General features: G+C 44.1%; 1 protein-coding gene across 1 annotated transcript in view; it reads left to right on the top strand.

Annotated features, from left to right (window-relative positions):
* AOAH (acyloxyacyl hydrolase) overlaps window positions 1-25,462 on the top strand; it is a 66,522-nt gene extending 41,060 nt beyond the window's left edge. Inside the window, exons 15-22 of the mRNA XM_042817411.1 lie at window positions 3,349-3,385; window positions 4,439-4,513; window positions 9,748-9,920; window positions 12,249-12,307; window positions 12,388-12,447; window positions 13,844-13,940; window positions 16,852-16,928; window positions 22,101-25,462. Of these exons, the coding sequence (XP_042673345.1) occupies window positions 3,349-3,385; window positions 4,439-4,513; window positions 9,748-9,920; window positions 12,249-12,307; window positions 12,388-12,447; window positions 13,844-13,940; window positions 16,852-16,928; window positions 22,101-22,229 (707 nt within the window). The 3' untranslated portion in view covers window positions 22,230-25,462. The remainder of the gene's footprint in view (window positions 1-3,348; window positions 3,386-4,438; window positions 4,514-9,747; window positions 9,921-12,248; window positions 12,308-12,387; window positions 12,448-13,843; window positions 13,941-16,851; window positions 16,929-22,100) is intronic.
* Window positions 25,463-25,969: the final 507 nt, after the last annotated feature.

Raw genomic sequence — 25,969 nt, 5'->3', positions numbered from 1 at the left:
GACTCCTGCATGATACAAAAGGAGAGGAGCCTGTGACAAGGCAAAAGGATGTGAAGAAAATTGAGAAGGGAATTTAAAAAGGAGGAAAATTACCAAAGCGATAGAAAAATCTCAGGGGATCATCCCTTGGTATCTTCTCTTAATCATCACAGTGAACACAATATTGTAAAAGGTTTGCTCTTCTTGCCTTGTTCAGCATAATAGTTCCACAGAATGTGAGGATTTAAATTGGCACTGCTGGTATCAGTGAAGATAAAACTGACCACCGGCCTGACTGAGCGCCATCTGGGGGAACTTCTCCTTCTCCATAACCAGTGCTGACCCAGAGAGATGCAAAGAAAGAAAGAAATTCTGGAGGTGTGGGCCGACTGTGGATGCACAGCAATCTGCTCTCACTCCTAATCAATGTTCTCCATCAACATTTTAATTTCTTCATTCATCCTTTTCAGTATGATTTTGGTGTCTCGACTTCTGGCATCTTCGCACGTGCTTGCAGTCCATAGGTTATTGCTGGGTTTTGACTGACTAGGGTTGATCCTAAGATGTGAGAATTGGGTCTGGAAGCTCAGACGTGGAGCTCAAATGTGTCCCAGCGCATGTAGAAACCCCTTTGATAGAAGCATCCTGTTCTGTACAATGATTTGCTCAAATATTCCAAAGTATCACTAAGTAAACATGGAGAAAGTGAACACCCTCATTTCTAAAGAATTTCTAAATAATTACAGCACAGTTCTGTGATTCTCATCCATGTTTTCCATGAGATACTTGGACATTGTACTCTGTTAAAGATCATGGTTATATTGTGTATTACTTTGCTACTCATAGTCTGATCTGTCTCTTTGGGATTTTTGCCTTTGATGAGAAAAAATCAGCCACATTAACACATGCCATGGCTCTCTGAGCAATCAAGAACCAGGTACCTCATGGTGGCTTTGAAACCAGTTTAGAAAGAATCATGGTTTTGTGGAGTTTTTAGATTTTGGCTGTCTTAGAAATTCTACTGTGCTCACAGTTCACTTGGGGAAAATCAGGAACTATTTTTCTTTTACACGACTGCATTTCTAATTGCTTTCACAGCATAAGGGAGCAAAAGATGAGAAAGCAGAAGCCTTTCTTAGCCATGCAGCACTTTCAGTGCTATCTGGACCCAGACTCTACCTGTGCAGGTCCACACTGCACATTGTCAGCCATACAAGGGCTTGAGAAAGCAAACCAAGCAAAGCACGCCTTAGAAGAATTTCAGGGCTTGTGAAACTTGGGGTTGTGGAAGTAAAACCAACCCTGACACCTCACCAAAAGTGCCACCAGTCTGAAAATGTTTGGAAAGCAACTAAGGGGAGGCGAGGAGAGGTCCAGGAGGAGACGGCAGGCATTCTGCAATGCAGGGGTAACAGAAGTTCAAACACTCATTCTGCCTGATCTCTTTCTTCTCTATTGAATGTTTTCTTCAGAAATTGCAACCTAGATCATAAAAACTTCCTTAATAACTCAGTTTTCTCATAAGAAAATGCTCTCTATGAAAGCCCTTCATTTTCTCAGTCTTTTGACTTGGTCTATAAGCGTGCTGAGCTGCTTTTCACTATCTACACTCATGGAGGTAACACCTACCCAAGAAGAGCCTCTTAGCTTTTGCAAATACATCTTTAATTTCCAGAGATCCCAATTAATTTATTTGCACTAGCACTCAGTTCAGGGAGTCATGCGGCAGAGCGGCTTAACAGAGAGATGCTGAATTCTTGCTGAAAGGATATTAAGCAGAAAAAAAACAGACAGCTCGTGGTTTTTCTGTTCCAAGCTGTGTTTTCTAAGGATTGTGTGAGCTCTTATTCTGCTGAAAAGGGCTTCTCAACAGGAGAAGTGGATTTTGCTTGGACTAGCAACCCTCAAGAGAGAGAGAGCAGAGAGAGACATTCATTTTTAGCCTGGAAGAACTGGATTATTTAAAACATAAAGGATTTTGTGATATATGCAGTTGGCGATAGTAACAAAGGCACTTCTATTCAAATGCAAAGTGTATTATTGCTACCTTAGGGGTTTATCTCTTAGATCTTTTCACAACACCAGTCCAGCGGAGATTTAATGATGTTCTGCCCACAACTTTCCCCCCCGCAAACCACGGGAGGACCGGATTTGCTCCTCAAAGCAAGCTTCAAGGCAGTATGCAGAAAAAAGGAGAGAGCAGGGAGGAGCTGAGTGGAGTGTGATACAGGAAGAGGGAGAAAAGAGGAGAGAAAGTGAAAATGCGACAAAATAAAAGCCAGTACAATGCATAGGGCCTTCTCTTCTGAAGTTCATGTTCCTGAATCATGCTGTGGGTGAGCTGCTTGCTGTCACAGTCCCGGTCCAATCCTGAACAAAGCACCATGCTTCTCCTGGCTGCTTTTTTGCTGCCACTCTTGTTCTGCAGGTGACGGAGTTTGACTTGCGTGCTGCGGACAGCTGGGATGCGTACAATTTCTAGCAAGGCCTGCTTGAAAGTTCTATGCATAAAAGCTCTCTTGATTGGGAAATGCTTTTCTTATTCAAGGCATAAATGAAATGCAGCATACCTTTACAGATGCTTAGGTTTAGCTAGTTCTTTTCCCAGAGGAGGAAAACATTGCACCCAACCATTTGGGTGAATTGCTAATGAAATGCAGAGCTTTTATGGAGCATTGCAGCTGGCCTAATACTATTTTTCATAAGTCTGCCACTGGTGGCAGCAGCGATGCAAACACCCCAACATTGGTGCCTAGTGCTGTAGCAAAGCAGAGAGTCTTTGCAGAATATTTCCCACCGCCAGCTGCCCCTCCAGAAGTGCACAATCTCACAGGCATCCTGTGTTGTATCTGCCAATCCTGCTGCAGGCGTCCTGGATACCCTGGGATGTCAAAAATGGCTCTTGGTGCCTATGTTTAGGACCTGAATCACTCCCAATGTGCCATAGCTGTGAGACACTTAGGAGAGTGAGAACAGTTCCTCTTGCAGTTTATAGGAAAAGTTAAAAGTAGATCAACTGTTGACAAGTCAGGTTGGCTGGTTTACAAGAGACTACTATGTTCAACAGATGGGAAGAAGCTGCCAGATCTAGATTAAAAGCCAGATCCAAACAACCCAACACTTGTAAGTATCTGACTTTCTACGGTCTGATGTGTGAACTCAGGTGAGAGTCAGCAGGTACTGGATGCAGCTTTACTTCCTAATGTTGGCGCACAAGAAGGTTACAGAGGCACTTGCTGCTCCCATTTTATTTTTAACACTCCTACATTCTTAGAAATGTGCAGTGAATTGGGGTTTGCTTTTCCCTTTGTTTGTCCCTGTAATGATTTTTTTTTTACTGTTCCTCTTATTCCCGGTGCATGTGATCAGGTGGTTCTTCACGAAATCTCCTTGGTTTAATAAAAAGGTGAGTGTTTGATGGGATTCTGAATGCTGACTGCAGGTACAGAAGTGTGTGTGGGATCCTACACCCTCAAACAGAAGCAGCAGGGCCCTGCAGTGAATGCATTATCCACAAGTACCTCAAGAAGCACAACTATACCAGGCCACTGTGCTCCGAAGTGCTGCCTGTTTCCTCTATAGTACCAGCATTCATTAAGAGAGGAAAAACTCTTAAAATGTGGATGTCACCAACTCCAAGGCCTTAATCTTAAGCCAGTGGAGCATTTCCATGGATTTCGGGAAAAGGTTGAGCTTTGCCTTATATCTATCCTATGGATCTCACTGACCACATTGCTCCTGATTAGTAGCAATGTGATGGACGTGGGCATGCCTGGAGTATAGAACTGAGGATAGAACTGGATAGGATAGAACTGAGTAGCTACCAGACATGGAGAGGAAGAATCATTCCTTTTCAGATGAATTTGGCTATGGAACGGTTGGGTTTGGTTTAGGGTTAGGGTCAGGCTTAGGGTTAGCCTTCTCTACACTGATGCAGTTCACTCCTGAAAGATCTACAGTTCTCCCCTGCAGAGAAAAAAAAAAAAAAAAAAAAAGCAAACATTAATGAATCATTCTTCTGTCTTGCTGAACTTCAAGCCACATCCTAATTTGATATTGTGCTCAATCCCATCCATAAATGCAGTTGTCAGCCACACATACAGTTTTGTCCCATCTCTAATTAAAAACTTCACAGCTTGATTTATGTCTTTGCCCTGAAATGAAACTGCTTGATTTGGCTTCTGAATAGTACAGAGATACAAAGCCAGCAAGAGGGGCAGTGAAAGAGAAAAATCCATAAGGGGCGAAAGGAACGAGGAAAAAAATTAATGTGAGAACCTTGATTAAAATATGAAATTACAGAAAAGAAAAAAAAAAAAAAAAAAAACAACCTAGAACTACAGTCATCTGAGCATTGGCAAAATCTGAACAAACTACTTCCAAACATGAACTCATGCAGCATGTGATTCAGGCTCTGAGGATGTATTGCCCACTAATATGCTGCTGATTTACCTTTCAGCTTGGCCAGAAACCAACTGTTGGACAATCCAGCCATAGTTATCTATGCTACAATTGGGAATGACGTCTGCAATGGGTAAGGTGGAAATCAAGCTAGCTTTTATATGGCCATAAATTTGGTTCTTTAGACCTTGCTGCTTTGAAATTTTATTCTCTTTGCTTTAGGCTTCCCCTCAGTGATGTTCTGCTTTGCTGCTGTTGCTTGGTCTTTGCTTCACTCTCATTTTTCTGCTGAAAATACTGGTTATCACCTTATCTGCATCTATCGTTGCTGCCTACCAGCCCTTACTTAGAGCTCTTCTGTCTTTTTTGTACTGATAAAGTGACCAAAGGCAATGCTTGAAGTCGACTATTTCTTATATAGCAAATGAAGGATTACAACAACAGGAGGAAAAATAATAGCATTTATGAGCATGTGTACCCATTTTGCCCAGTGTGCCATCTCCCACCAGATGGGGTAGTGAGCCATGCCTACCTTTTTTGAAGAACCACAATATGGTCTCCTGTCAAGGTCGATTTCCATGCTGCCTATGCTGCACACTGCCTGCAGGCTTTGTTGTGCTCTCCTGATGGCTTTTTTTTTTTCTTTCTGGCTTTGCTCACATCACAAGCTCAGCAGGAGAATGAACTGAAGCTTTCCAAACTAATGATTCTGGCACTACCCATTATGAACGCTCACAGGGTTGCCCAGAGGTCATTGTTTTGATACTTCTCTTCCTCCCTTAGCTACAAAACTACGGCCCAGAAAGTTCACACTTGCAAGCAGGCCAATGCACAGCACACCCAAACCCCAGCTTTGTTTTTGCAAGTGGTCTAAAAGGGCACTCTGTCTATCCAACATTATCTTCACCATGATGGATCTTCAGATTTTCTTTTACGCCAGTCTCACAGTTTGACCTGGCAGGCAGCTAAGCACCACACAGCTGTTCACTTGCTGTGGTATGCTGGAGAGAACTGGGAAGTGCAAGAATTCACTGGGTTGAGGTAGGACAATTTAATAAGCAAGAGTTGGAAGCAAAAGGAAGGGAAAGGAAGGAGAACTAACAAAAATCTCCAGTAACAACAAAAAGAATGAGCAACACAGGTGATGCCTGAAACAACTGCTCACCAGCTGCTAATGCCCAGCCAATCTCTCCAAGCAGCAGCTGTTCCCCAAACCCTACTTTTATTGCTGATCATGAACTAATGTAGTATTGGTCAGCCTTTTGGCTGGTTTAGGTCAGCTGCTCTAAACTGTCCCCTCCCAGCTCCTTGTTCCCCCAGCACGAAAAGCTGAAACGTCCTTGGCCCTGTGCAGCACTGCTCAGCAACAACTGAAACATTGCTGTGTTATCAACATAATTCTCATTTAAGTCCAAAGCACAGCACTGAAAATTATCTCAGCTGAAACCACAACAGCCAAAGACATGAATCTGATTTAGGCTGATACTTTCAAACACATGTTTTAATATGTGATCGTCGCCTTCCCAGAGGAGCCCTCCCTAATACCTCTAGAACAAGTTGGGGCTTTCCCCTTCCACCTCCCAAGCTGACAGCGTTCTCATGCTCTTCTCTGTCACCCAGAAATCCCCTTCTCCCATCATCTCTAGTTTAAAGCCTTGCTAACCTGCAGGCAACACATCTCCCTGTGGGACGGATCCTTGGTTCCCCTATGAAAGGATATGATGACAGCCCTTCCTTTTTCCTGATTGATACTGCAGCAATACAGGGAGCAGTCTGATTAGACCTGGGCATTCTCTCCTGTGTGGGTGGACCTTCACCCACATCCACATCCCCCTGTCCCTCCAGCTCCAGAGCCCCATACCTGCTATGTAAGGGCACCTGGGAAGGTGGGACAGGCTGAGAGGCAGTCTGCTTACTGCCCCGAACAGGGACTTCTTTCCATCCCTCACTGTCTCTGAGGTCACCCCCTCCCATCTGACTGGGAGAGGGTAGATGATCCCTTGAAAGTTTGCTTGAAGAGCATCTCTCCTTCGCCCTTCCTGTAGTGATGGCAGAGTGCTACTCCAAAACAAACTGGGAGAAGAACTCCTCGAGAGCAGCCCAGCAGAGGAGGACTTGGGGGTCCTGGTGGATGAGAAGCTGGCCATGAGGCAGCAGTGTGCGCCTGCAGCCCGCAAGGCCAGCTGTGTTCTGGGCTGCATGAAAAAGGGGCGGCCAGCAGCAGAGGGAGGTGATCGTCCCCCTCTGCTCGGCTCTTGTGAGGCCCCATCTGCAGCGCTGCGTCCAGGCCTGGGCCCCCAGCACAGGAAGGACGTGGAGCTCTGGGAGCGGGGCCAGAGGAGGCACTGAGATGAGCAGAGGGCTGGAGCTGCTCTGCTGTGAGGAAAGGTTGAGGGAACTGGGCTCGTTCAGCTTGAAGAAGGCTCTGGGGAGACCTCATTGCGGCCTTCCAGTACTTGAAGGGAGCAGATAAACAGGAGGGGAATGGCTGTTTACAAGATGGAGAGTGATAGGACAAGGGGGAATGGTTTTAAACTGAGACAGGGGAGGTTTAGGTTGGATATTAGGAGGAAGTTTTTCATCAGAGGGTGGTGAGGCACTGGAACAGGTTGCCCAGGGAGGCTGTGGATGCCCCATCCCTGCAGGCATTCAAGGCCAGGCTGGATGTGACTCTGGGCAGCCTGGGCTGCTGGTTGGCGACCTGCACACAGCAGGGGGTTGGAACTGGATGAGCATTGTGCTCTTTTGCAACCCAGGCCATTCTGTGATTCTATGATTCTATAATGCACACACATGGAAGACCTTCCAACGCTTTTGAGGGCTCATCTGCAGGCTATATAATAAAGCTGGCACTATTATGAAGGCTGTCATTAACACATCCCCATTTCAGTGGTCTCAAGCTTTGCTCAACAGCATGTGCTTGGGTTAGAACTTGGCATGTTGGGTGCTGTGCTCCAGACAGGGATGGACAAGAACCAGGCAGGGCTCTCTCTGTCCCTACAGTGCCCAGGAGCCATCTTGATATGTCTTCTCCCAGGCTTGGCCCAGGCTCTGCTGAGCATATATTCCAACTCTGCTAAAGTCACTGCTTTTCCCTGTGATTTAGTCCTCGTTCTGCAGGTTAATCCTCTCACTTCCCCTGCCCCTAGCACAGCTTTCTATTCTTGCCTGAAGGAAAAAAAGAAGCTCTCCACAAGTTTAAATGATTTCAACTTTATGTCATCCATTTGTATGTTACAAAACAGCATTTCTTACTGCTTTGTCGTGGTGCCCATTACCTGCCAGAGACACTTTTGTCTGCTCTGATTTTCTTTGCTGTCTGTTTTCCTCCACAACATTCATAGCATCAAAAGAGATGCTGGCTGTGTTGATCCCTGTGACCCCAGTAAAGGAAATACTGCAGCTGGTATGGAAACATCACGCTTCCACTGGATGGGATGAGGAGCACAGCAGGATTTTTTTGTCATCTGGTCACTCTATGGTCTGATAATGCCCAAAGCATCCAGAATGTGCAGCATCCAGAATGCCTGGCTATAAGCCACAAACTAGACAAATGAAAACCTGTTCAGGACATCTTTGAAGAGCAGTAATTTTTGTCTTTCTGGCCATCTGGAAGTGTTTGAGCTTTAGACGAGAGAGTCGAGAGAGTCGTGCTGAGCACACTGGAGACACAATTCTTGGGCAAGGTGTAGTTAAAATGCCCACTTTCATGTGAAGGGCAGGGCAATGAGTTACTTGGATTCTTGTAGAGGAGGAAGATAATGAAACTGAGGGTGTGATGTACGCTCCCAGTAATGTCCACAGTCTGAGAATAATGAGCACCACCAATTGCAGACACCACGCTGTCTCTGCACCTTTTGATTGCACTTGGGGCATGGCAACCTTCTCCAGCCTCTCTTTCCCAGCTTTGAAATTACAAGTTCTGCAGCAAACACAAAGGTGACAGTGGCCAAATATGTTTTGAGGAGAGCTGGAAAAGCATTGTCCAGATTGCATGAGGCTTTCTCTATGTGGAACCTGTGGTGTTGAGACATCCACGAGTTGCATGTGTCCATCCATTGTGCATTTGTGTACTGTATGGAAGCAGGGAGCTTTCCCTAAAATAGCCTGATCCAATGCAAGCAGCCAAGCATCCTGCCATTAATGCTTCTTGCTACATGCTGGAATGATACCAGCTTCCAGAGGTTCCAGAGGTTTTAATTTCAAAGCCTGGCACAGAGAAGAAATGTAAAGAAATGCATGGAAACACCTGCGTGGCTTCAGTGGGGAATGACAAGAGAACATGGAGCTATGAATGTCTTATCAATTTTATCTCCCTCTGCTGTATTTGCTTACCATAGTGACCTTACATCAGCTCAGTATTTTGAAATCAAGTTCTGCAACACCTGCAGGTGAAAATGAAATAATTTAAGGGCAAAACTACAGCCTTATCTCAAAAGTACTTGGTTTGGGTGGCTGTCACAAACTGCACTAAGATCAACATTTAGGCCCAGGAAACTTGTCTAATTACTATCTTGCAGGCAAAATGTAGCTTAGCAAGGAATCCCAGATCCTTGACGGAAGAGCATGGCACTGCCACATAGGACTCAGTCCTCCCCACAGTGCAACCGTTTCTAGTGCCTCAAAGCAAAACACCAGAGGTTGTGGAGGCTTCTGCTTTTCCAGGGCACTCACCAGCAAAGCAATCCTGCCTGATTTCCCAACGGTTTAGTCATCCCCATCTTGAGCTTGCCTTGCTCTTACTCATGGGGAAGCCGTATTGGCTATATGTGGCTCATGGACTTTCACAGGGAAGGTCTCCAAGCCCCTGTACCACGTGGAAGGCTTAGGGGTGCTCTTCAGATAAAGGATTCCAGGAAAAGCCCTTTCTTTCTGAAAGCTTTGGTCAAGCTGAGCTGCATTTTCACAACAGACCAGTATCATCTCCCCAGCCCTTGGGAGATTACCTGCCTGGAGATACCTCCATCCACCTGTTGATATGAGGCAATAGAGCTCAGGAGAGATCAGGCGATCATTCTTTATATAATGCAGTGGTTGTTTTATTAATACAACAAGAGCAGTTTTCTCTAGGAAGCCTGGGGGAGTTTGGCTTGTTTGTTTTTCTTGTGTAAGTTGGAATTTATTTCAACTTCAGAGGTCACTCCACAAAACAAGACTGCACACCCGCCTTTTGTTTGTTAATTTCTGCATTGCTCATTATTACGGCAATAGCAACAAGTCTAAAGAGCATCACGTCACTTCTATAAGGTTTTGTTCAGCTAACCTAATATGGAAGAACAGAAAACAAGAAAGCACTGCTATTGCACGTGCCTGTTTGTAGGCCCAGCAGTGCCTGACACAATGCCCTGTTTGCACCCTCTTCTACAGGAACCAGGACACGCTGGCTCACATGACCACCCCCAAAGAAATGTTCTCCAACGTCATGCAAGCTCTGCGATACCTGGACTCCCGGCTTCCAAACAGCAGCCACGTGATTCTGACAGGCTTGGTGGATGGCCGCTTTCTCTGGGATAATCTACACAATAGATATCATCCTCTGGGTAAATATGAGATGTTGTGGGGTCCTCTTGGTTATCACTCACTCATGTTTCCTTCTCTCCCTGGGTAATTTGTGAAATATTGGCATATTTCAAGTAAGCCTAAGTAGTGGAGATCTGGAAAATATGAACTTGCCTGTGCAGTTGGATAGTCACCCCCAGCATGGAATAGAGCATCTAGAGGGCAGATCCCTAAACATACGATGCCCAAACCCACTCAGCCCCAAACCATGCTCAACACAAAATGTGGAGGTGGAAACAAGCTGGGCACTTGGTGAACAACTCCAGCCTCTGACTGATGGACGTCTTGGTAAAATTAGGTGTGGACCAGGGCAGGATTAAGCCAAGGAGTTGCAAAAGACTGAGTAGATACTAGAGAAATAAATCTTCCACGAGCACTCGGGTGACTGCCACCTCCTATTCTGCACATAGGTGTGACCACTGAAGCTTCACACCACATAGGCATGTTTTGAGGCTTTCTCTCGAGCAAAGTTGCCCTTAGGTGCCTTATGTTTGTTCTTATTATCCCACTGTCAATAAAGAAAAAACACAAAATATTTCATCCAGGTAGCAAAGAAAGTTTTTATCGAAATACCATTAACAAAAATCATAAAACCATGACATTTTTACACGTAGCAAAAGTATGTTTGGTGTTCCATTCAAGTGTAGGTATGAGGAACTGTAGAGGAACCAGGCCAAAAGTATGTTCCTTCTGATCTTTGGGTAAAGAAATCTTTCCTGCATCTGAATAAGTAAGAAGTTGTTGCCATATCAGTCTTCATCAGTAAAGGGAGAGAATAGAAGGGAAATCACTTCAGTGAGATGGTAGATTATATCTTCAAATGATTTTTGCTATTTGAGCTTTCACGTGGCTTTGATTTCCCCAAGTTCTGTCATTACCCATAGGCCCCATAGTTTCTGCTTGATATACTGCCTGGTCATTTTGCCCCTCAAAAGTACATTCCTTTTCTCGGGAAGTCTGAAGTCTCCATTTCTACTATTGTTCTATAATCCTCCCCTTCTACTCTGCCCATAGGAGGCCACATTCAGACTACTGTGTCCAGTTCTGGGCTTCCCAGTTCAGAAAAGACAGGAATCTCCTAAAAGGAGTCCAGTGAAGGGCCACAAAGATGATAAAGTGCCTGGAGCATCTTCCCTGTGAGGAAAGACTGAGTAACCTGGATCTGTTCAGCCTGGGGAAAAGAAGGCTGAGAGGGGAATCTGATTAATGTTTAGAAACATCTAAATGGAGGTGGGAAGCAAATGGATGAAGCCAGGCTCTTCTTGGTGGTGTGTAGTGACAGGACAAGGAGTAATAAACTTGAACATGGGAAGTTCCATACAAACATGTGGAAGAACTTCTTTATGTTAAGGGTGATGGAGCACTGGAACAGGTTGCCCAGAGAGGTTGTGGAGACTTCTTCTGTGGAGATATTCAACACCTGGCTGCATGCCTGCCTATACAACCTATTATAGGGAACCTGCTTTAGCAAGGGGGTTGGACTTGGTGATCTCTGGAAGCCCCTTCCAACCCCTGTGATTCTGTGATTCATCACCTTTTCCCAAATTAGCACTGTACTACTATCAAGTGAAAACATAATGAAAAAAAAGGAAACCCCCATTCCTTCTGGCTCAGGGGGAGATAATAACTCTTCAGTCACACAAATGCACTTCTGTGCTTGATTGCATGTTTATCACAGGGGCGGCTCCTCTACTGGGTGTCTAATTATCAAAGATAACACGTAGCATTTTTGGCACAAGGCAAACCAGGAGCGATTAGCTATAGGGCCAGTTGGCAATTTTTCAGAGGGCTTCAATCACCTCAGAGGGAACCAATTAATCCTCAGCAACATGTTTTGCAGCAAGACATCACTTCTGGCAGATCTTCCGACAGGTTGTGAGGAGGTTTCCCTGCTTGGCAGCCCATCAGGCTCCGCCAGCAGTCATCCTGGCTTTCTGACAAAATACCCACCTGGGCTCATGTAGACTAAACCCATCGACTGTGGCAGCCATTTGCACCCCAGGCTCCACAGAAACCCTTGCCAGGACCTGGCACTTGGGACTGTGTGGGTCCGGGACATTCCCACCTGCCCTTGATGTTTGAGCTCTCCTGCTGTTGTTCCCTGACTGTAGGATGAGAGAAGGAGCCACACCTGTGCCATGTTGCTCCTACAAAGCAGCCCGAGGAGCCCATTCCATTTGGGTGTTGTCATGCTCTGTAGTTCCTGGAACAGCAATGAAAAATCTGGGGATGCGTGGAGCCACAAAGCAAAGTCATGGCAGTACCTGTAGCCACTGGGCATGCAGAGCTTCCCTCTCTGTGTTTTGCAGGGCAGCTGAACAAAGACGTCACCTACAGCCAGCTGTACACTTTCCTCAACTGCCTTCAGGTAAGGTCTCCCTTAGGAGCACCCCTGCCCTCTCCTCTCATTTGCTTGCCACTGACCCCCTGCCTCCCCTGCCCACCCAGGTGAGCCCCTGCAGCGGCTGGCTGACTGCCAATGAGACCCTCAGGAACCTGACCTCAGAGGTAAGGAGAAATGGTACCTCTGAGTTTGATGTGCAGGTCCGCCCTCTTGCCCAGAGAGTCTTCCAGTAGGCCCTACCCCTGAATCTTGCATAGAATCCTAGAATTATTTACCCTGGAAAAGATCTCCAAGACCAGCAAGTCCAACCGTCCACCTGACTTACAAAGACCCACCACTGACCTTAGTGCCACATCCACAAGTCTCATTAATACCTCCAGGGGTGGGGACTCCACTATCTGCCAGGTGAGCCAGTTCCAATATTGAACACCCTCTCCGTGATGAAATTCTTCCTAAACACCAGGTGTCTTGTGTTATACAACCAGATGTTTTCACCAAAACAGCACAAGATGCCCTAAATCATTTCACAACAGCCAGAGCAGATAAAAATACATCATTGGAATGCAGAGCAACTAAAAGAATATGCAACATCTCCATATCGAGAGAAAGCTTAAACAGAAACTGTGTACTGATCTCTTTCATTTTGCTTTAGTCTTACATGACTGCTATGATGCTGGACTAAACCTGGTATCCCAAATGCAAGACATCAGAACACTTTTTCTTCCATAAATGTGGGTGACAAGATGTGGCATTTTCTGTGCCCATCCTTTCAAGTATCCTGCAGGCTCTCAGAGCACAGCACAGCTAACCTGTGTTCATCCCATGATCCTTCAGCTGTCCAAATTCATTCTTGAGAGACATGATCTCTCTGAGGTTCCCATGATCTCCATGAGACAAAAACATTCAGGGTCTTGCTCTTTGAGAAGAAATTCTTTGATAAGGAAGCTGCTCACAGGTCATTGCTCCTGGTGGCATGGCCAACAAAAAACATGGCTTTAATTTTGCCAGGTTTTACATATTTTTTGCACTGTATGCTCCACCCCTCTTGACTTCTGAAGCACATTCCTAAATCTTTGCAGGACTGCACCTTATTTAACACCAGCACTACAGAACGTACAGGGCACGTAACAGCTGTTACATGCCCTGTTTCCTAAACACTGTTAAGTATTTAGGAGGTCTTAACCTCTGTTGTGTCTGTAGAATTCACCCTACATTGGGTCAGTTGCTGATGGAGGTAATTTACTCCACTGAGAGTAAGAGAAGAATACAGCCTGGCTAGCTGAGCATTAATACCACTGATACAGCAGCAGGGAGATAATAGGAAAGGAAAACATTGAGCCTCTACAGAAAGTTTTAGTCTTCCTTAAGAGGAACTGGGCTGCTACTCATCAAAAGGCCCCTGAAATTGGAGGGCCTTTATAGTTATACAGGAGCAGGGCCACTGCCAAAAGAAATTTCTGGTAAAATAGCTATGTGTCATGTTAGTCTTATTATCTGAGTTGGTGCAATCTGCAATGGCACAGGGCATTGAGTTTTCACTGCATTGCTTGACTTTTGCAGAGAGCCTTACAACTTTCCAATGTCCTGAAAGAAATCAGCAGAACTCAGAAGTTTGCCAACTTTGATGTTTTCTACATGGATTTCCCACTGAAACAAAGTAAGTGGCTTTTCCCTCTCCTCTCTCAAGTGGTGCTAACCCATCCCAATGTGTTAGCTCTGTAGCAAGGGCAGGTTTTCTCAGTCAGTTTTCTTCCCTGAGAAATGCAGCCACCTTCCCTTAGCTCAGTGCTGCCAAAAGCATCTCCCTCAGCAGGAACTAGCTTCTGCCCTGTGTTTCCTTCCGCACCAAAATACCACTCTACACTGACTTGAGGGACTTGCAACACTCACCCTTATGTGCTCTTAAGTGACACTATGTAAGCACATCCCCTAAATCACTTTCTTCTGCTGCTGACACAGTACAAACAGAACCACATATCATGAGGAAAGCAGAAGCACTCCTGACAAATCAGTGGTAGGAACAGTCTTGTCCCCTCCCTGCGGGCAGTGGGGTCATTGCCATACACTCTGTAGCCACCTCTTCCCCAGGGTGACTTGTCCCCATCCCTCAGCCCACAGGACAGGAACTCCAATTTGGCCATCTTGGGGCCTCCTCAATATCATGGACTTTTAGATTCCCCCTACAGTGCATAATAATTAAATAAAAAAATCTGATCTGCATTCTCTTATTTTTGTATTCACCAAGAGGTCCTGCTTGAAAAATTATGCCTGAGGACCATATGTTCCTTTTTTTTTTAATGGCATTTTAAATCTCAGAACGTAGACAGCTAGAAGAGCCGTGAAGGGACAGAAGCAGCTGGCAATACTTCAAAGTGTACATCTCCAACACCTCTCCCAGTCAGCGTCTGCCCATCCTGGGCAGCACAAAGCTGCTGAGGCACCCAGGACTATTGCAAAAGTCTCAGCTGGAGCCAAAACCCATCAAACTCACAAATTTAGTTTATTCTCCATGACCCAGTTCTGGGAGCTGGGCTGGGTCTCACGCAGAGCACACAGAGGAGGAGGTAAAGCTTAGGATGGGATTTTTTCCATCCAAAACTGAAACTCAAAGACGCCGACCCCTTTGTCAAGCTAGAAATCATAGCAAAGAGTTTCAAGGTGGCCAAGTTTTTGCTAATTAATATTTAACAAGACGTTGGGATTTGAAACAAACTACCTGCTGGGTAGGCAAATTACTTTAATAAGTTGAACTGATAACTTTAGGTAATTTATTTGCTTTCGCAAAAAGAAACACAAGATATAATTTGCTGTTCTTGATTACACTGCATTAAATAAACAAAGCAAACGAACACACATGCACATACAAACACCACCTCTGACAGACACCCTGCAGCCCTGGAGCTGGTGATGTGCGCTTCCATCAGTAAAGCTGTCAGCTCATGGATGCACTCCGAAGCGAGCTGAGGCTGCTGACCTACTTTCTGCTCTCCTCCTGAAGCAAGTGCAAATCCTCCCCTAGGCTCCCCAGGCATCAAATATTTAGCAGTGGTTGCAATGCTGTGATGAGGACAAGAGTTCTAGGCGGGCATGTGCTGATATCTACACAACCACTCCCAGCTTTCTTGGATGGAGCCTTCTTGGGTGTAGAGCATTTATTGGAGATTTAGGCGGGCATTCAAGTTGCTTTTGGCTTAAGAACTTAGTGGTTATGTAAAGAAGTAGTGCATTAACAAGGGCTGGTTTTGGCTTCTCCTGGAGTGGATGTGAGCAAGCTCTGGCCTAGCCTAGCCTAGGAGATAGGCATATTTTAAGGCAACCTGTGGATGCTCGCAGTTGGTCTAAGAACAGCTCTAAGATTTTTGGAGGTCGAGTATAATAACAGACTAAACTGACCTTTGTTGCCAGAAATTTTGCTCACCTTACTTACCTACTGTTTCTGGCACTGGAAGGGGAGTCTGTCTAAAGCACAACACAACACACAGCCTCATACCCAATGTAAGACGTCATCTGTAAGGGGCTGGCCAAGCTCACACCATGTGTGTTGTGTGTGAACCCAGTCCCTGCTGTAACATAAGATGAGCATTTCATTGTGCCCAACATACTACCATTTTGAAAGAAGCTTCCGAGTCCTGTTCTGCAAAACAGGTCACTTTGCTGTTGAATAAAGCATCACAATTACATTTCTTTAGTTAAAGCAGGAATGCTGCCAATCTATGAATTCAGGGCCAGAATGAGGATCCGGGCATCGCTTCTTGCCACAACAGCCAGAGGCCATGCTGGTAATTCTAGGTCAGAACTGTAGCACTTGAAAGGAGAATACTTTTCTCCTAACAGGATGCCCACTAGGCACTCTATTAGGAATTCTTAATCTGTCATTATAAAAGAAATGATCAAATTTACAGTCTGTTAATGTTATGTCCACTGGTTCCACGTTTGATTGCTACGGCCCTTTTGAAGAAGGCAAGCTTTTTGCTTCTCTAATGGCTCTGCGGCTCACAGTAGAGCATCATTTGCAACGACTGTTGTGCTTATGTAATTCAAAAGGTTATTTTGTTGGAGTTGAAAAAGGCCATTTGGAAGAAATGTAACTGAAAGTGACATCCCATTCCTGCAGACATCAGCCCCTGTGAATACTGTGCTACCATCTCTTTCTCTAAAAAGCCCTGTTTTCTGTAGCTTTTCCTTTCATAGTTGTATTTCCTGCTCTGCTGAAGCTGCCACTAAAGTGGAAAATACAAAAGTATTGAATCACTATTAAATAATTTATAGCTTCACTCACTACAGCACTGGTCTTACTGGAGGGAAAGAGAATTGTTTTACAATCATTTACGTTCACAGCACTTCCTTGCTTAAATATTTCAGATTTTAAAAAACAACAATAAAATCTTAAATACTGCCCCAAGGAGATGGAGATTGTATGCAGTAATGGCTCTGACGACTTTATGTAAATTATCATAATCTTCACTCAGCGTTGCTGTGAGCTTAAAAGCACTGTGGGCATTTGGAGGAGGGTGGGGGGGTCTTATCTCAGTGCAGAGCAGTAACCCCTCCTCTTCTGTGCTCTGCAGCAGCTGAAGAGTGGCACAGGATGGGCGGTGAGCCCTGGCAGCTGATCGAGCCAGTGGATGGCTTCCATCCCAGCCAGGTAAAATCCTGAGGAGAGGATGGATGGAGAGTGGGATGCCAGCGTCTGCCTGCGGTGTCTGGTTGTCCTGCAGAGGGGAGGGTGGACTGTGGGATTTCTCTTTTATAAGAGATGCTGGTTCAGTCCCTGCCCCTAACCGTGACCATGACCATGATGCTGGCCCTGCCTATGCCCATGTCAATGTCCCTTTGCCAAGCTCCTCGTCCATGTTCGTGCCCCTGTATCCCACATCCTCATCCTCCAAGGCCACAGATCCCCCTAGCATATCCCAGATCAAAGCGTTCATTTTGAAGCTATACATGTAAATTGGTTTATGCTCTACGGCTGTGTATTGTGAAAAACTTCTCTCCCCATTTCTTTGCCTCTAAGGAGGGGTGGCAAGAGAAGGTTTGCAGTCAGAAGTAGATGAAAGGAGAGGAGAAATAGCAGCTCAACCAAAACCCCATGCTTGGGCTCACCGGTCTTGTGCTAGGTTTCCATCATGTTTGCTTTTGGAGTACTCCTTTCTGAACCCGTACAGTGTTTTTAAGAGCAATCAGCTCTTAAATCCCGTGACCAACTACAACAAAGCAATTCTTTTTTTTTCTATAGCTTCAGGTTTCAAACACACACTTATTTGGAAACAGATACATACTTGAAATTTGAAAAGTGAAGCAAAAGAGTGTCCCATCTTCCCAATACCACCCTGCGTAAAGCTGTATGACTGCCCCTCAAATGACAATACCTCATAGCTGCTGCCCATGCTCAAAAGGATTTAGGAGGGGGATTTATGATGGAAGACAACACCCCACATACGTTCACTCCCACCTACCACCAAATAATCCAATGCAATGCTAATAGAAAAAAACCCCTAGGAAAGAGTGGAGGAGCTTTGGGCACACATTCCAAGAACTGCATTCCAAACTGCATTCCAAACTGCATTTCTGCAGCTTCCCCACTAACTGTCTCTTCAGCCATGGAGAGCTGCGTGGGGAAATCCAAAGCCAAAATAAGTGTTTCCCTTGATATCCTTTACATCTGTGATGATCAGGTGAAGCAAAATGGTCTCTAGCACACCCTTGCCATGCCACAAAATCTTCCTGTTTCCAAAGGGACTCTTTCACATCAGCATTAGTGCCTGCTTGGCTACCAGGCACTGCCACAAGATAGCTGCAGGGAAATACAAATTTGCAGCCTGAGGACGTGGGGAAAGTGTGCCTAGATTTTTCGCTGCAGGCCTTTTGAAAGGAAGCAATTAGAGAAAACTTGGCAAATGAAACGGGTGTGAAAACAGCGATGAAATCAACCCCGTTTCCAACCATGCCATCTGGGGAAACAGCATTGAGAGAGTCTGGAGGTGAGCAGATAAGCTATTTGTGGCTGTTCGACACCTTAACCTGAGGGTGTACATGGCCACCAGCAAGAAACCACCACAGGAGCCAGGCTCTCCAGGTCACAGCTTTTCCAACATGCTCCTGTCTACATCCTGCAAAACAGCACAGCACAGAGCCCAGCAGGCATTTGCCTTGAAGGGAACCTTCCCAAGCCAGAAGAAAATGACAGAAGGGCATGGAAGGGCAGCTCAAGCCTACGCACATCCAACTGCTGCCGTATTTTCTCCCCTCAGGCCCAGCATCCTACTGTCATTACTATCTCCCTCTCCTGCTGTTAGGATGACATTAATGCTTTTGTAGGTATGTTTTCCCATACAGTCAAGGTGCCAGCTGTAGATATGCCTCACTTCAAGTGAGTTATTTCCCTTCTAGGATTTATTAATTAGCCTTATCCAAACATCCACCACTTTAAATCCATTTTTCTTCTTCCTGCTATTATACACAAGCCTGTTATCAACACAGCACTATTTGGGCTGAGACACAGCACTCTGCTCTGAACGAACAGCTCTCCCAGTACAAAGCAGGGGAAGTTTGAGCACAGCATGATTTTTAAGAGTTAGCTTGAGAGAGATGACAAACAACTCTCTCACTCCTCATACAAGTTTTATTTAAGGTTTGACTTCATGCCAGCCTCTGGCCAGGTACAATTTTAACACCACTTAATGCTGCCTAGCACAAGAGAGTTGATACCCCGCGGCTTGCCAAGGGATTGAAGTCTCTTACCTCCATCTCTGCAGCAATTCCTCACTCATCATGTACAGCTCAGCAAATAAATATGACAAATAAGTCCTTGCCTGGGCAATTTTGCTGCATTTTTCTCAAAGCAGATCTCAAAGCATTTGAGAGATATTCACAAATATTTGAAGTGAGCAGCACTCTGAGGAAAGCGTATGCGTTGTAGCTGTTGCTAGAGGGACACCATGATTGATCCCCAGTGGTAGTGAAACTCCTTTGGGCAGGAGAAGTCTGAGCTCTGCCCCTGAGTTTCACTTGCCCCTTATCTGCTATCTCATTAATGACAGAAAACCATAACTCAGTGGTATAACCAGGTGTATCTGATTGAGCATTGGTCCAACTACATAGGAAGAGAGTGGAAGAGAACTGCATCTTTCCAAAAGCCACATACAAATCATTGCAGAGAGACAATGCAAGAGGAAAAAAAGAAAAAAGACTATGATACGTATGTCCCGTCAGAGCTACTATGTTTTCTCATGCATTGACAAAGGCTAGGTTAGGACACTTCAATTAAATAGTGTCCATAGAGAGTAACTGATTCTTAAAAATCCTTAAAAGAAGGGAAAAACACCAAGCACTCATTTGTTTAGCCCAGCCAAGAACTGTGTCCTATGAAAGTGTTCCTGGGGGACAAAGGGCATTTTTCTGTGTGTTTTCATTAAGCTGCAAAGTTGAAAGTTGTGAATACACGTTCTTGGCATAATCCTCTATTGCAGGTTTCAAAGCTGAAATTGTGCTCTGCAGATTTTGCATCTTTTATTTATTTTTTAACCAAAACTCACAGATCAAGCTGTAAGGGGATGAAAATCACGCCATTTAACACCTAAAATCAGGGCACGTAACTCAGTCCTCTCAAGATCCTTCTAGAGTAATCTCTGAGACAGTGCTCCCTCAGGTCCTGCTCAGCTGCCCTTGGAAGAAATCCGACTTTCTCTTCCCCATTGACTACAGGGGGAGCCCAGGGAGTTTTTCAGCATCTCTTCCATTCTACAAATCTCGCTGCAAACCATCCTGAGTGCCAGATGGTTTCAAGGACATTGCTTCTTTCTGGAACAGCTGATTGCTTTGTTTGTATGGAACAGCCATGCATTTCAACAGGATCCTGTATAAATGGCTTCATTTCTTGCTTTTACAAAGTTACCACGGAGAATGTGAAAGCCCTGAGCATCACAAACTGTAAACTGAGATGCTTGGAAGAGTCTTAATGGTTATGTACAGGCAGGAAAGCACAGCTTGACTGTGATTAGATTCTCCCTTTTTTCCTTCTTTAAGTCTGAGCAAAACACATTATAGCCAGGAAAAAAAGTTAAAAAAAAAAAAGGGAAAAGCCAGCACAACACATTTCAGATCAGTTGTGTATTTACACTTTGCTGAGAAGCGTTTCCCATCCAAAAAAGCCATCCAAAAGCTGCTAACACAGAACAGCTACCTCCCAGTCACCCAGGGCTACACAAGGAATGGGCAGTATTTGCTTTAAAGGTTGATTAGGATTTGTCAGCCTCACAGAAAACCATCATCATCACACAGACCACGTGACTTGTAGTTGGTCTCAAAGCACAAGATGTTTGGGATTGAAAAAGGGCCTACAATTTCTCTCATTGTGAGGCCTTCTGTCTGTGCCTCACTGCTCGTCCAGGGTAAATTATCCAAACCATCCGTTGTCTGAGCAAGACCTGCACAATTTAGGGCATTCTGAGTGCATTTGTCTTCAACTGCAGCCAACAGCAGCCTGAACACTGCAGAGCACCCCTCCTGTGATACTTTTTCAGAGCCCTGTTTAAGTCTCATAGTTTATGTTAGCATGAGCTTTAGGGTTGAAAGTAAAGTTACCATACAATTGTAGAAGTTAAAACAAAAAACGCATTTAGCAAAGCGTGAAAACTTGTTTAAAGGCGAATCAGGCTGTCTCCTCTTTCCCTTCCTCCTGCCCTTGATGTTTTTCACCCTAGCAATACAGTAGAAACAATTTCTCTCTAGTGAATAACTTCTAGGGCAAACACTCCATGAAAGGCAGAGCAATTCTGGCAGCGAGGAGAAGAGCTATTTTACCACTTCCAGCAGCTCTCCTGGGAAAAGGCTCTGTGAACTCAGAGAATCAGAGGCGGTTGGTTTTGAACCTGGACATAATTAGACCTCTTTCTCCCAGCACCTAGGGTTTCCTTATAGGATATCAGAGTGAATAGTTATTAGAAGTATCAGAGAAACTCGAGAGCTTGAATTCCTTTGGACTGGCAAGAGATTTATGTGTTATATCCAAGCAGTGCTTTTGATAAACTTTCATAATTGTTAGGAGTCAGATCCTATGGCTTTTGAATAGAAGTCTGTTGGCCAGACATCATAGGTGTCAGGAAACCATTGGAGACCTTATTATCTATTTTCCTGTAACTGACAAAAGAATTTGCAAAGACAAAAGACAACACATTTTTATTAGAAGGTGGAACTTCATGCTTGCAAATTGCATCCTAAAAAAGATTTAATATAGTAATTTACATCTTATAGAAACTTTCGGAGGTCATATCTTTATTTTCACTTTAGTGGAAAGGAGCATGTGTTGATAAATCTAGTTCTCACAGTGGTCAGGGAGGTACAGATACGTAATCTTTATTTTATTTTCACTGTGGAACCAGCTGGATTGAACTTCTCTTTGAGGTTACAGTCCATCGTGTTTAGTCTGGAGAAGAGGCGGCTCAGGGGAGACTTCATTGCTAATTGCTTTATTGCTGAAACAAGATGGTTGCAAAGCAGGGGTCAGCCTCTTCCCCCAGGTAACAGTGCCAGGATGAGAGGAAAAGGCCTCAAGTTATGCCAGGGGAGGTTCAGTTGGGGTATTAGGAAATATTTTTTGACAGAAAGACTGGTAATGCGTTAGAACAGGCTGCCAGGGAGGTGGTAGTGGCACCATTCATGAACCTACTGGGGTTGGGTTGACTTTTGGACTAGATGGTCTTTTCCAATTTTAATGATTCTATGTGAATATAGAGAGGAGTCTTCTTTCTGGTGGGGACTGCTAAGAGCTGGTTGTAGAGACACTAGAAATTGACAGTACTATTTGTGATGTTTGCAGATTGCTGCAGCCCTGGGAACAAGTGTTACCTGGCAGAAGGCACTACACGAATGGCCTCAAGTGCTTGGAAAGGAGAATCCATTCAATGATCAGATTGAAGCCATATTCAAAGATCAAGGTGGACACTGATTCTCAGTTTGACAAAGCCATGTCTTATGGTGATGCTTCCGAGTACATTCCAGGAAACAGAATTATTAGAGACCAAAAAACAGAAAGAAAAAGAAAAAAAGAGGAAGCAAGTTATCAGAGCCAAGCTCTTCTGTTGTTCAAAATAGCTGTGCTAACTTCAGCACTGTTGGCTGTTTGTACAACTCCATTCTTTTCAGCAGCGCATCTCAAACTGCAAAGTCATCCACCTGCACAAGTAGGCAAGTCTTTCTGTAGAGCTTCAGAAATTAAAAAAATCCAAGGATACCTGCCAGCTAGACCATTTATTGTGCTGGTTTGCAAATCCAGAAGATTTTTTCAACATAGAGCAAACCTCGTTGTTTTTCTTACAGAACATCATCTCTGGCCTTTCCATTTGCACTGTTTTAACAACCAATCTGATCCCAAAAGGACAGGGGAGCACCTGGCTCATTTTGTTACTATGAATTGTGTAATTGTCCTGACTGTTAGTACATTATTTAGCTGCTATTTGCTTATTAAAGTGTGCCAGGAGTAACAAGGCACTAGGAATTAGATTTGCCTGGCAGCATTAGGTCAGCCTGAGCACACGTTCTCTTCCCCACCATTAACAAGCTGGTAACCTTACAACCTTCAACATATTTAACACAGATTTTTAAAGCTCTAACACATCTTCACTCTTCTGCTTCATAACAAACACAAAATGTTCTCTCCTGCTTGTTATGTAGGCATGCCCTCAGGAATTACCAAAGGTAACAGGCAGCTCTTATCTGCTCTACTTAATAAGTAGGATTGAAGACTGAGGAATATAAGTGGTCTTTATACCAGCTCACCCAGGAAAAAGAAAAGAGAAAGAATGAACTTGCTACCACAACAACAAAATATCCAATCAATCAAAATTAGAGACAGCTTCACTGATTGCATAAAGTTGTACTGATTACACAGGGAAAATCATGGTAAATAGGAAGTGCTAGCATGGCATGACTGAACCCATCAGTTAGCCAAAGTTCAGGTGTACTTGGTCTGCTTTTTGTTCTGACAGTGTCCTCTGCATAAGGCTCTGCCAGCTGTGACCCAGCCCTGATGCTCAACGAACTAGATGAGGTGGCCTGGCTGTGCATGGACCTGTACACTTTGGCTATGTCTGCACAAGATGCATCAACTCAGCAGACTGAATAGGCAGACAAGAACTTGAAAATGTTATAGACCATCTTCTGTTTGGGTTTTTTTTAGTCAATGCAACACCATTTATTATGGGACTTATGGGACAACTGTTAACATTTATAAAGATATTCCAGTTACCTGTTCTAGGAAACCAAGAGGAAATAAATTCTTTAACTGAATTATACTTACTAATAATGCTCCAATTCATTCAAGGCATTTAGGTGTTATCAAAATATTCACTGTCTCCCAAGAAACAGTTTGAACCCATCCTTCCTCACACATGCTTCTGCTATCAAGCATTAGAGGTGGGAAAAGGAAACTTGCCTGCCTGCAGTACGAAAGCTCTCTGCCAAAGAGAATAGTGTTCAGTGTCTATGTGCCAAGCCAGCCTCCCGACCTTCCATTAAAAGCACCACCAGGACAAAATCAAGTGCATCCACCTCTGGTTTTGCTATAGATCAGATACAATAGGACAATACCTATGGAACTGTGTCAGATAGTTTCCTGTACACCCCACAAGGAAATGAAGCAATTAAAAAGGGGGAAGAGAACAGCATGTGTTTAGAAGCCAAATTTTCAGGCAATCTCACTGCAAATCACTATGTTTCATTTTAGGTTAGGTTTTAATAATGTCAATTAGGAGTTATAAAAGCTAGTGAAAATGAAGTTTCCTCAGTTAAAAAAGATTCATTGCCCAGAGCAAAGCGTTTTCCATTTGTAGAATTTCTTATTAGTAAACATTACGAAATTGTGAACCACAGAAAAAGCCTTCTTATAAAATTAGACCATCCTCTCAATCAAGAGAGACCTGAAACCTCCAAAGGCAAATCTCAAAGCTCTCAGATTTGCCCTAGCAGTGTTACTGTGTGCTTGATGCAGTCCTTGAGGGATGCCATAAAATGGGCTCGCCCTTGGCTGCAGGAGCCCTGAACAAACCTCGTCCTCACATCTCAGCACAAACTCTGCAGTTCAGCATTAAAATCAGGCTGGATGCAAAGATGGGATTTTTAGCTAAGGCACTATTTGCAAATATAGATGAGGGGTGTTAAGCCTACATTTGTATCTCTGTTATTTAAAAAAAAATATTTGAACAGCTGAAGATCTACATCCGCGACCATCAAACACTGGTAACTGAACACCATATATTTAAATAGCTGATTCTGACGAAGCTTAATTAATCTAAAGCAGCAGCAAACGATGAATTGTACTCTCTTCCCTTAATTTAACTGTTTTGATGCTTAGATTGGTTTATGATGAATGTTATTAGTAATTCCATTTGTATTTTACATGAACTTAATGCTTTGTCATCTGAGTTATTTTTAAGAGAAAGAACTGCATCTGTATCTACCAGGAGCTATTTGAATGCCACCGGTCTGGCTTCTTCCAAAGGGCTCAACTAAATACAAGAAAGTTCCAACCTGTAGGACAGACAGCTCTTACCCTTCAGTGACATTTCTGTCTGAATCTTTTCAAACCCTGGAGCTGTATTTGGATTTCCACTTCAGCGAAAAGAGAGATAAAATCCTAAAGGCCCTGCGTGATCTATGCAGAAGAAAGAGCACAATCACTTTCTAGTTTTAAGTATAAAAATTTAAGTAGAATGATTGCTCTTGTATTTCTGCTTTCAACATTCATCAAGGCTTCAATGCACCAACAGCCAAAATAACATAGAAACTTACTCCCCTCACACCAGCATTTTCCTTGCTCCCTCATGCCTACCTTGCAATGCCCAGAAAACAGACCACCACTGAGAAAGAAATGTCACTGCTCACCTCTAGAAGAGCCAGGGAAGTCCAATAGAAGGTTCATCTGATAGAAGGTTCACAGCAACATGGTTCAAGAGCGTAACTGGAGGCTTTTTGCTAAGCTTGTGTCACATGCTTCTGCCTGCAGTAGTACAGATGACCATCACTTGCAGCTCGTGCTTGGAACTCACCATCAAGGCCAGCTTTTCTATCTTGTATAAACTGTAACAGGTGACAAATTTCCTTGTTGAGAATATTTTTCAGCTTAGGCAATGAACAAATACTAGTTTCTATGGTGGTTAATACTCCTTTTAACCTAAATAAAAGTATGCCACTTACCTCTATGTTTATGGACTCTTGCTTCATATCTAATGATTTTTATTAACATCTTCGTGGAAGAATAAGGTAAATGGATGGTCTACCTTGTATCCACGGATTAAATTTATGTTGTATTGCTACTCTGCTGTCAAGTCTCCACCATAAGAGAAAAGAACCATTTCTCCTTGTTGCACTCAAACTGCTGGTCTCTAGCAGCCTCTACATCCAGACATATCATTCCAACCAGTTCATGGTAACTGCCCATCAATAATTTGGTCTCCCTTTGCAAAACTCAATGCTAGGTACCCCTAGCATCTTCCCAAATGAAGGTTTCAGGACACTGAACAGAATCCTTTCCCAAACATTGTGCGGAGTCGATCTTCTCTTCTTTAACCTACAAACTGGTGCCTCAAATGCACAGATGACATTGGAAGTAGTGACATAGCGTTTTATTTTATTTTAAAAGGATAAAATAAATCTCAATACATAATTTGGAAATATTTAAAGACACTGGAA

This window comes from Centrocercus urophasianus, unplaced genomic scaffold (genome assembly GCF_019232065.1).
Source record: "Centrocercus urophasianus isolate 14NV4802_14NV808 unplaced genomic scaffold, USGS_Curo_1.0 seq_16, whole genome shotgun sequence".
In the NCBI taxonomy this organism is placed as follows: Eukaryota; Metazoa; Chordata; class Aves; order Galliformes; family Phasianidae; genus Centrocercus; species Centrocercus urophasianus.
The sequence above is the reverse complement of the archived record's forward strand: the minus strand, read 5'-3'. Positions and strand labels throughout refer to the sequence as shown.